At 36.7% G+C, this 12,158-nt stretch overlaps 1 protein-coding gene across 2 annotated transcripts in view; it reads left to right on the top strand.

Annotated features, from left to right (window-relative positions):
- LOC133626787 (transcription initiation factor TFIID subunit 4-like) overlaps nt 1-12,158 on the top strand; it is a 142,794-nt gene that overhangs the window by 69,649 nt on the left and 60,987 nt on the right. For both annotated transcript variants that reach the window (XM_062007904.1, XM_062007903.1), the window contains exon 13: nt 1,624-1,680. In XM_062007904.1, coding sequence (XP_061863888.1) covers nt 1,624-1,680 — 57 coding nt within the window. The remainder of the gene's footprint in view (nt 1-1,623; nt 1,681-12,158) is intronic.

Below are 12,158 nucleotides of genomic sequence, written 5' to 3'. Positions count from 1 at the left end.
TAACTAGATCAGATTGTCTATGGTTTTTGTCTGGATTCAGCAGTTAGGAGGAATCTCGGTCTACATTAATTTGGAGTTTCTTTCTTGGCTGGTACAACTACAGCATAAGAGTCTAATTTGGTCATTAGCCATCTACAGATTTTCATTTCTCATTACTTCAGAAGTTATCCTATCAAAATGCCTTTATGCCAACGGGCACAAAATCTGTAGTAGGTGGTGCTGGAAGATGAAGCTAATATACACAGTGGAAGAGTCAAGCATGTCTTCAAGATCTCATTATTGATTAATTTTACCGTGCTTTGTCATCACTGTTTTATAAGTGTGTTGTATGAGCTACAAAAAAAGAATCCCAGCTTAAAAAAAACCCAAACAAGAAAAAGGATAGAGAATTCAGTATCGCTGGTGCCCTGACTCCTAACAATATTATGTGTCCCCTTATCCTTAAAACTTGTCTCCCTTTGGTTTTCTCCATGGATTTGTGACTTGTGAACAGAATATGTTACAAAAAATTTGCGCAATGGGAAGGAAATCTGAGTATATGTAAGTTTGTAAGCTAATATTCTTTCAAGTTTCAGGTCTGTCTTCAGCATAAAATGAGGCAGAGAAAGATAGGAAAGTGCAAAGATATTCTTACACCTTTAGGAGTTATGTCAATGGTATCACTTTAAATCTCAAAAGAAATACTGAAATAAAGAAATACGTCTTTCACGTATGGGGAAAAATAAGAGTTCCATGCATGTGGCAAGTTTTCTTTTAGCATCTTACGATTTTTTATGCAACCTTTTTTGAATACCGACCAATCGTGCAATTAAAAAAGTACAATGCATGTTATGTACCTTTTGAGTTTTGAATCCATCCATATCAGTATGCTTTGTGAGCATAAATAAGAATTTAATAGTTTTAACATATGGTTGTAGAACAATTTGTATCTGAACAAATGTACGGTTGTGAGCTGCTACTGCAATAAACCATTTATTCTTAGTGGGTTTTAGACCTATTGTTCCTGGTTTTGAAGGAAAATACAAAAGTTGCCGTTTGGCAATATTTCTGTGCTTTTTAAAAAGTGCAACATTAATATTGTAAGTAGTGCATGAATGAGATGTATCTCTGTGCTGTGCTCACAGTAAGATCATGTGGATAGTAACATCTTTATGATTAAGATTTACTCTTTGGGAGGATGAATTTACAACTGTTTTCTGCACATTCTGTCCCACCAGCTGAATGAATGGTTACTTGCTAACAGTAGCTTATTTTAAAATAAGTGACCCTGAAAGGAGTTTAGTTTAAAAAGTTCTGATAATGGAAAGGTTGTCACTTCCGCTCCTGGATACTTGAATTTGTTTGTAGTGAATAATTGAAACCTGCATGGAAACTTTAGCAATGATAAAAACATGGTATTTTTTTTAATTTAAATCTAGGCTGGGTCATATTTACAACTGAATATTTAACAGCCTTTTGGGTGAGGCCTACGGGTTTGAAATTACACTTCTGTGAATTTAAGCATCCCACCTTTGACACCTTGTATCCTGTTCCCCTTTCTTTGGTATTTTTTAACTTACTGCAACAGATAAGGGGTTCTTAAACTATCTGTTAACCTTTTTCCCCATTTTTTTAAACATGCAGAGTCGCTCAAGGCAAGAAGACCCAGAGCAAGCTAGACTGAAACAAAAAGCAAAGGAGGTAAGCAGAGCTAGAGATCATTACACTTGACATTTCAAGGCTTGAACATATTAATTTTTTATGCCTTGCTACTTGTATATCGTTAATAAAAATCTGACTAAAAACTTTTTAGGATGTATTTGTTGCTTTGCCTTTGATCTTAATGTTTGCAAACTAATACATTAATACATGTGAAGCCTAAGGAGATTTTATAAGAGAATATTTCCATACATTACACTTTCATTTCCATTTTAGGTAGCTGTAGCTTTTGTTGGTTGTTGATGACAGCAGCAGTAGATTTTGGTGGAAAATACATGCTTTTGTCTTTTTGTAAAATGTCATTTTCTTAGAAATGTGCTACTTAACAGTTTTGTCCTGATAATGATTTCCCAAGTAATGTAATTGCCAGTCATTGTCTCCACAGTGTGGTTCAGTGGACTATTTACTTATCAGTCTAAATTACAATAATCTAAAAATTATCAAACAATTTCAGTTTTGATATGTTACTCTAAGGGTAGCAATTTCTGAACCTACTGAGTACCTCTGTTTACTGTATATGAGAGTGGCTGTCCTTTGCTTAAGGCATCCCATGACTTAGGATCTGGTGGTAACTGAAATCAATTAGGCTAATATATCTACAGGTTGAAAGTCATTCCTAATTGTAAAAATTAGCAACATCCTTTGCAGCAAACTCAGGCTGGGGTTTTTTGGCAACTTCTTTGGATATATGCATCAGAAGGTTATATAGAACAATGCATATAACAAGTTCTTTTTTATTGACTCCTTATTGACGTTTTGTTTCCTTGTTAGTATCCTATAGTTCTGTTAGCTATATAGATTTTATAAACAGTGAAAAACATCCAAGTACATGGTTGAGTTTCATTGGTCTTTTTTTTTCATTGTGCGATTATGTAGTAAGATTTACTGAAATGAGTTCTTGTAAACATTAGAACATGCCTTAGTGTTTCCAGAGTTGGATTTGTCAAGCAAGTATTCAAATGAAATAGAGTAATCAAGTTATTTGCCAGGAAACGACACAGGATTTTAATACTACTTGAGTTTAGTATGTAGCCAATGTATGCAAAGGAACAATCGGATTTGTGAAAATAATTGATGGCAGGCAAAACTTGCTGTTGAGCTGAGAACTAAAACTACTGTGATGCTGGAAGTGAAAGCAAGCTAGAAATAAATGCATTTCACGCTGACACTGTATTTGCAGTCGTTGTAATTCGGTTTTGGCCATTGGAAATTTGAGGAAACAAAAGTAAACAAAGAGGCTAGTAAAAACACATTTTTCTAGTAGTCAGAATGAAATAGTAGTTGTCTTTGCAGCTGTGATAGAAGACTCGCACTCTAGCCAGTGGTGTTCTTTTTGGGGTAGCTACAGCAGCACTTCCCCCTTGTATGAAATTTTGGGTTGTCTGTATAAGCTGTGTTTCTTACCCACTAGAGGGAGTGACACTGTGCTGACATGTGAATATAAGGCAGTGTATGAAGTGTTGATTCAGAGTAATGGTAATAGTGGTATTAGTAAAGAGGTAGCAAATATTTTGGTGGTAACCTAATTAAAAATGCTTAGATCAAACCGGTATGTGCTTTTAAAATAGTGGTGTTCCTGGATATGATAACATGTTGGAGTAAATGTAGAATGAATACCAGGTTTTCTGTTTGTGTGCTGCACCCAATTCTTTTGTACATTAGCCCTACCTTTTTCCCACCCTTCTAATGAAAGTGTATAATTTGCTGGCACCATGCCTCTCTCTGAAGTTGAATTTCATTCTACATATTCGAAACCATAGGAAAAATAAGTATGTCTCTGTTTTTAGTAATTAGGGTTCTAAAGCTCTTTCTTCAACTAGTTTAGAGACTTTCACCTAAAATATTTAAATATATTTAATAAAAACATATTATTTTGCATGAACTTTTGCAAAGGGGAGTGGGGAAGTGAGAGTGGCAAGACTTTGGTTTAATATTGGGTTGTTTTTTTTTTTCTGCATTGGATACTGAATATATGTTGATGTCTCAAATTGTATTGCTGCTTCCAAAAATAAAAATAACCAATTTTATAGTATAAAAGGTCAAATAGATATGGCTAATATGTCTTTGGTAAGGCTTTGTTGCTGGAAATGAAAAGTTTTTCATCAACCTGGGCTACTCTTTAAATGTACTTTATGGCACAGAACTGAGAGAGAAATTTAGTTTCTTCCAGATTTTGTATAAGCTGATGAATATAATACTGTCAGCTTTGATAATAAACTGAGTTTGAAACTGTATTTACATGATTTCTGTGTCTTGAATATTGCCTGAAGGGCTTTGTTGCTGAGATATTGTCCTGGCCAGAGGTAAAATGGCTACTAAGTAGGGTTTTAAAAATCATAAAGAGGTATCCAAGAAACATTTTTAGCTTGCATTACTTGTTCAGTGATTGTCAGATTGTTTGCTTTTTTCATAACAGCAAAACAACCGATAATTCCATTATTATATTCTGGAAATGGATAATGTTTCAGACTTCACAGTGTGCCTTGGTTTTGAACAGTTGACCCTACTGCATTCCTTCTGAAAGACTGGAACTGTCCTCTTCAAAACTTAGTGTGGTCAATACTATACCCTGTTTCTCTGCCAGATAGAAAGGAACAAATATCCAAAACAAATGTAACCGAAATATAAAGTCTGATGGAGATAATATAGCCCAAATTTCTTAATGAAGGCAAAAAGCGAGGGAGAAAGTGAAATAGCAAAAGAAGTAATTAAAAATCTTTAAGAAAAAAAACTTTAAAAACATAAAAAAGACTCTATAAAACATTGTCTTGGAATGGAAAATAAAGATACTAACACAAGAATAATAGGATGAAGAGGGAAGGAGTAGCAAAGGGTATTTATTCCAAAACATTCTCCTTTATGCAAATTTTAGAGCCTTTCATTCCATAATGCTCTGGTTTTCTTCCTAATTTAAAAAAAAAAGCTGTTTTTTTCTTCCACGGAACTTCTACCATTAAGAAATCTCTTTCTTGCCTATTGGTGTCATCAATGTACAGGGAGATCACTGTGTCCTTAGAACATATGTAAAAATGCATTTAGTAAGGTGAAGATTATTTTATGTTTTACTCTGTAACTTCATCTTACTTCATTTATTAGCCAGTCTTCAAAACACTCTTTATATTATTTAAACCAAACTGGCTTAAATAAAGTTTAAATTGCATTCAAATACTTACCAAAACAAACAGAAGGTCCATCTACATGTGGTCTTATTGCAGAGGCTAGACATAACAGGTTTCATTCACACACAGACTAGCACTGTTTTAAATCCACTCCTATTTCAGTTTGATTGACTTATTTTGCTTTTGCATTAACCTGTTTCGAATGGACTTGAGTGGAAGCAGTAGGAGAATGTGCCTGTGGGTGTTTATATTGCTTAAAACTCTTTGTTTACTTTCACACTTTTAAATTGGTGCAGCTTTTTGTCAGTGGACATTATATGATTGTTTTAATAGTAAACCTCTTTAATAAACTAGTGAAAAGTATTTTCCATTGAGACTATTTCAGGGAAAAATACTGCTCTTCAGCTGTTACTAGTTATGTTGCTTTGTAACTTAAATTCTGAAGTACTCGACTCTCAGTAAAACTCAATGTAAGAAATGGTATCATTTGTTAGCATCTACTTCATATTACATAATTAAAGCTTGTAAAATCAAGTTTTAGAAAATACAGTGCTTTATGTCATCTGTTTGAAGCATGGAAAGTCACAAATCTAAGTTAAAGAAATTACAGCTTCTTTAGTTTCTATTAAAAGGATTAATTAAATAGGACGTAAACCAGACATATAACTGATAGCAGGAATAGATCAAGTTTAGCAATAATTGAGTCAACATCCTGTGCTTAATAATAAAAATTATTTAAAAGAAAGAGAAGTTAAGATCCTAAATGTCCTTTCTATCATGGATATTTTTCCACATATTCAGTATCTGATGGCTAAAATATTTTCATTTAAAAGTCAAGTAACTGAGTTTGATCCTGAACAATTAACTTGGTTAAAATCTTTGTGTCATCACCAACCAAGAATATTGCATAATAATTAAAGCTTAAACCAGACACCATAAATGTCTGGGCATGTATCCAGGACTTAGATCAGTTTAGATAACAGTCAGTTGAATCTATTCTCAGATGCAGTCATTAACTGTGCAAGTGAAATCTCAGACCTGTTGATATTCATAATAGAAGCCTTACCAATTTCAAGGGGAGACAGAAGCCATCAGCAGAGACAGCCCTTCTTACTAGGACTGGGTAAAGTCCTTTAACAGTGAAATCTATGTAAGTGGGTTGCTGTGGTGACAGACTGGGTAGGAGCTGTGGGGAGTACCCAGTTCTTGCATAAGCAAACCAGGGGCAGGCTTTTTCCATACTCCTAGCAGGAGCACTGTGATAACTACTGTGCTTGGGTACTGTCATCTCCCATGTCTGCAGTGTCTTCTGTAACAAGAGCCTTATATTTTGACCTGTATCCTTTTGTGAGTTACATGCACAAAAATATCTGGACTGTTAGCAGAGTTCTGTTAAGAAACCATAAGATGCTTATCTTACTTGAAAATAATAATGACATATGTACATCATATGATGTATATCTTGCATGGCTCTAACATTACCTTAGAAATTTTAAATCCCACATAAAAAGATAACTTGTTGTAGCAGAATTACTGAAACTCCAGCATCATGTATTTTAACAATTAGATTAGAAAACAAAATACTCTAAATAATTTCTTGTCATCACATTAATATGTATTTATCAACTCAGTAAGAGGGGTTTCTTTTAAAATATTTAAATAATAGTTTACTATAGTTATCTCTGTTTCCATAAGGCATTACTGAAAAGGACAAGCAAATCAAAAGGATTTTGTTTGGTTTGGTAAGTTCATTTATTCACCTTTTTAGCAAACTGAAAGTCCTGAAAGATTGTATTAGTAGTGCAGCATCTCTAGAAGTTTAAAGAGACTTTCTATTTTGTCATGCTTGACATGAAATTATTGATTCCAAAGCAACAATCCTCTCTTAAAAAGTTGTGGTTTTTTTATAAAACGGTCCACTGAGAAATGGAGCACTTGAACAGAAATATGTTTAACTTAAATTTCCACTTAGTTCTCCAATCCATCTGAGGGCCAGTAGGTGGCAAGAAGGAAAAGCTGGGAATATGAAACCTGACTTAATGATAGTGCAACATTCAGGCAATAACAATTCCTTAGGACTGAGTTGTTTCATAAATAGTTTTCCGCCTCATGTTACCAACACTATAGCTGTGATGCAGAAGGAATGCAAGTATTTTTGTCAATACATGTAGAAGATTAGATAACAGAGTTGCTTTATTTACACTCTCCCTTTACTGCAGGTCTATTGTTTGTACCCAGAAAAATGCTTCAGAAAAAATGCTTAGACTATTCTGGTACTGTCTAAGCCCATAGAACACTGTCATGGATTTGGCTTTAGAGTACAAGATTTTCCTGTAGTTACGAGGATGTGGCAGTCACTTCAAAGTTAGTATTAAACTTGCATCTCAAAGAGAAGTGGTCCTATCTGTTATCAGTCAAAATACTTTCAAGAAAATCCTGCTGCGTTGTCAAGCTTACTTTTTTTATGTTAACTGTATTTTCTTCCTTTTGATTAGATACTACTTTCGATGTACAGGTATATTATGATAACAGTCACAAATTCTGTTAACTGGAGTTGATTATGAACTCGTGGATAGGACAGGAAAATAATTATGTTTGCATATGCAAATACTGCTGCTGAAGAAACAAGATTTCTAATTAGTAATAAATATATTGTATATTAATCTTGGTATGCGGATATTCAAAATTTCCTGTTGGTGTAAAGACAGTGGGTTTGGCTGAAAATTCCCATAGCAGGTCTTTACCCTGCTATGAGTTCTATGAGTCCTGAGGAACTTAAGGCAAAATAGCACTCTGAATGTTCAGCAGAACTTTTTTACATACCTCTGTATGTAAAAACTTCCATGACACTTCAAACCTGTTTTCCTGTGCTTAGAGCAGAAGTGATGCCAGTTGTTGGGCTGAAGATGAAGTGTGGTGTTACCCATACTGTACAGAGACAGAAAAACGGGTAATCAAAGGAATGGGCATAATATTTTCCATTTGAGTCAGATTGTTTTATTCCTGCTTAGATAAAAATGTGTATTAATTAGAGCTGAGTCAAGGGCAAGATTTTTTTTTGGTCTTTTCTCTAACCAAAGCTTGACCCAAGATTACCTCATTAGTCTAGCAGAAAGCTAAATTAAAGCCAATCCTGTCCAACATAATTTCGCAGAAGGAAATTCTTATGTTGGTGGTGTTCTATAGTGATGCTTGATTTTAGTGTACATACCCTGCCTTTTGTTTAGTTAATGTGAATGCTTATTTGTTGACTGACTATAACTTTTGGTTTTAACATTTTCAAAACAAATGCTGTTTTATTGATATATGAGCTAAACACACAGCCTTTCCTAAGTAATGAAATATTTTAATACTTGAGAAATCTTTATAATATAAAGGACACTCTTTTTATGCTTGTTTATACTTGCTATCTAGAAAACAAATTCTTAGAACTTCTACTCCGTCTCAAGAGTTACATATGAATCGTGAGAAGGTTCATTGGTATTCTGTCAATGTGTTGTGCTGCCTCATGAAGACTCATATCAGATTGGTGAGTCTTTGTGAGGTGTTTATAAGCACAGATAAGTGAGGTTGCATACCTTGGAGAATGGGGATTAACTGGAAAACAAAATGGGAGAGGTGAGTATGACAAGAGAAAGGAACAAGAAAGCAAGCTGTCTAGTCAAGTATTTTTGTTGTTTAGCTGATGTCTCAGTGAGTATGGAAGAGATATTTGAAAGATAGCCTTCAAATTAACACAGCAGCAATGTAATTTCCTTAGAATTTGTATGACAAATGTATTTGTACTGATGCAGTCTGCTGTTTGAGACATTAGCAGCTATGTACACAAATGAAATATAGTAATTATCTTACCTTGCTACCAAAAGGTTCCCATCTGGTTCTCTGAGAATTTGGGGACATTAAAGAAGTAAGAATTGTAGACATTTGTAAAAGTTTACTTTTCTTTTTGGGCTTCTTACTTGTTTTCTCACCTTTCCCAACAAAATATTAAGTAACTGTGTACTTTAGTTTTCAAGTAAAACTAATGAGGAAGACTAGAGACTCATTTTCAAGTTAGCCTTTAGCTCTGTTGTACAGTATCGTACTCAATTTGTGTTTGAATATTTCCAAAAGAGCGATTCTTCTTACAAATCCTGCTCTACCTAGTGGATTTAGGTGGGGTTTTTTTTAAAGCTGAAAAGGAGGCAAAGGAGGAGAAATCCGTATTTGTCATTTACACTGTCTTCCAGGTTACATGCACACAGAGTCCTGCCTAATAAAAGACTGTTGTAACAAGTAGTATCTCATTATAAATGAGAGCAACATTATAAAGCAGCAAGACTACTTAAAATATGAATTTCCAGAACTCGGGTTTAGAATGATACAAGCTTTTTGTAAAGAATTTCTGAAGCTGAAGGCAACTTTGCTTTTCTAAATCTCACCAAAATACTTCATTAGAAATTTTCTCTTGTAAAGTTAATTCTCTGAAGGTGGTATCTAACTATTCCACTACAAGAAAGTAACAGTAGAATTTTTGGTCCTTTAGATCCCCTGGGGTTTTCCTTCCATGTTTGTAGGAATAACCAATGCTACTGCTGTAGGATTTTGAGGCACTACTAAACAAGTGGAGGGTGGCATCCTCCTTTTTCTAATCACTTGTTTACCTAGAAAACAGAACTTGCTGAAGAGATGAGGGAACTGGTTTCTTCCATCTTTGCAGTGTGAGATTTGTGGTAAGAATGGTTTGGCTTTGCCTTTTCTTGAGTATCATAGAATAGTTTGGGTTGGAAGGGACCTTAAAGATCCATCTAGTTCCAACCATCTGCCATGGACAGGGACACCTTCTACTAGACCAGGTTCTTCAAAGCCCTATCCAGTCTGCCCTTGAGAACTTCCAGGGATGGGGCAGCCACAATCTGTCTGGGCAGCCTGTTCCAGTGCCTCAGCACCCTTGCAGGGAAGAACTTTTTCCTTCTTTTTAATCTAAATCTTCCCTCTTTCAGATAAAAGTCATTACCTCTTGTCCTAGTACTACATGTCCTTGTAAAAAAAGTCCCTCTCCAGCTTTCCTGTATGCCCCTTTTGGTACTTGAAAGCTGCTATAAAGTCTCTCTGAAGCCTTCTTTTCTCATGGCTAAACAACCCCAGCTCTCTCAGCCTATCTTTATAGCAGAGGTGCTCCAGCTCTCTGATCATCTTCGTGGCCTCCTCTGGACTCACTTCAACATGTCTGTGTCTTTATGTTGGGGACTCTAGAGCTGGATGGATGCAGTACTGCAGGTAGATAGTATCATGAGAGCAGACCTGCTGGCCATGCTTTTTTTGATGCAGCCCAAGATACGGTTGACTTTCTGGGCTGCAGATACACATTGCTGGATCATGTTTAGCTTCTCATCAACAACAACCCCCAAGTCCTTCTCCTCAAAGCTACTCTCAACCCATTCTCCACTCAGCATGTATTTCTGCTTGGAAGTGCCCCAACACACATGCAGGACGTTTTGCTTGGCTTTGTTGTATTTCATAAGGTTTGCACAGGCCCAAACCTGTCAAGGTCCCCCTGGATGGCATCCTTTCCCTCCAGCATGTCAACTTTACCACACAGCTTGATGTTGTTGCCAGACTTGCTGAGGGTGCACTCAATCCCACTTCCATGTTATCAGCAAAGATGTTGAACAGCACTGGTCCCAGTACTGAACCCTGAGGAACACCACTCATCACCATTCTCCACTTAGACATGGAGCCATTGATCACAACTCTTTGAATGTGACCATCCAGGCAATTCCTTATCCACTGAGTGATCTACCTGTTAAATTCATATCCCTCTACCCTTTCATGGTCACTGCAGACAAGGTTGCCCTTAAGCTTCACATTCCTCACCAGCCTCTCCTTGTTAGTGAGAATGAAATCCATTGTAGCATCTCTCCTCATTAGATCTTTTTTTTTCATATGGAGAAGGAAGTTATCAATATATTCCAGGAACTTTCTGGATTGCTTATGCCCTGTATTGTCCCTACAACAGATACTGAGTCAGTTGAAGTTCCCCATGAGGACCAGGGCTTGTGAACATGAGGCTGCTCCTATTTGTACATAGAAGACCTCATCCACTAGGTCTTTATGATCAGTGGCCTGTAGCAGACTCCCACTGTAATGCCACTTGTCCCTGCCCTCCCTTTAATCCTGATCCATAAGCTCTCGGTCATCTCCTTGTCCATCCCCAGCTGGAGCTCTGTGTTCTCCAGATGGTATTAACATAGCGGGAGAGACTCCCTCCTCATCTCTGCTGCCTGTCTGTCCTTCCTAAAGAGTCTACATCCTTCCATTCCAGCACTCCAGTTATAGAAGCCATCCCACTATTTCCTGGTGATGTCACTAAGATTGTAGCCCTGCTGGTACATGCACTTCTCTAACTCCTTGTTTATTCCTGGAGCTACATGTGTTTGCATAGAGGCATTTAAATTGAGACACCCCCCCACATGGAATTGACTTACTAACTGGAGCGGCTAGAATTCTTTTGTGCTGCTCTTCAGGTAATCTGCTGACCTGTGATCTCCCCTCTGCTGGCATCAAACTGGTAGGAGTGTCCCTCAGCAATCAGTTTAAAGCCCTCTTCACCAGCTTGGGAAGCCTCTGAACATGTTTTCCCCCCTTGTCTGACAGATGGACCCCATTAGCCCCCATAAGACCAGGTTTCTCTAAGAGAGTCACAGGGTTTAAGTACTGACAATGCATCCAGGGCCTCCAGGAGGGACAATGAGGAATACAATGGTACTGCCTTTTCCAAAAGATGTTTGAAATTATTTGTATGTATCTAAATATATGCGCGTGTAGGTACATCTATCAGATCAATCTGTGCAAGGAAGATATCAAAACTGAATTTCCAGTTCTCCTACCTCAGTGGCTTTTTGTCTAAATATAGGTTTTCCTCAGGTAGAGGCAACCTCATGCTTAATTTGTCACTCTGGCACAGCCAGAAAAAAAGAAAGGGAAAAAAACCCCCAAGATGTGTTTTCATTTGGAGCAAGCTGTATGTATGGAAAAATCACATAACTGTTTTATCTGAACACTGCAACAGATTTGCTTCCCCACATTAGACTTTAGAATATGATTGCCTATTTAATAAGTAGAGGGCAGCAAATGTCAGCTGTGTCTGCTTGTCAGAAACGGAGGAGGTTGCTTGGACAACAATCTAAATTATTATTTAGATGTCTTGGTCCCTTAGTCAAGCCTGTTCTGCTGTATAGAAGCTTGCAAGGAGAGGTCAAGGTGTACTTTGGCTTCAGCCCGCAGGGCAAGTTTTCCCCCATCCTCTGTATGCACATTGGTTTCTTACTCCAAAATAAACCTGAATGAGGGCTTTAATTC

Source organism: Colius striatus, chromosome 14 (genome assembly GCF_028858725.1).
Source record: "Colius striatus isolate bColStr4 chromosome 14, bColStr4.1.hap1, whole genome shotgun sequence".
NCBI classification, from domain to species: domain Eukaryota; kingdom Metazoa; phylum Chordata; class Aves; order Coliiformes; family Coliidae; genus Colius; species Colius striatus.
The sequence above is the reverse complement of the archived record's forward strand: the minus strand, read 5'-3'. Positions and strand labels throughout refer to the sequence as shown.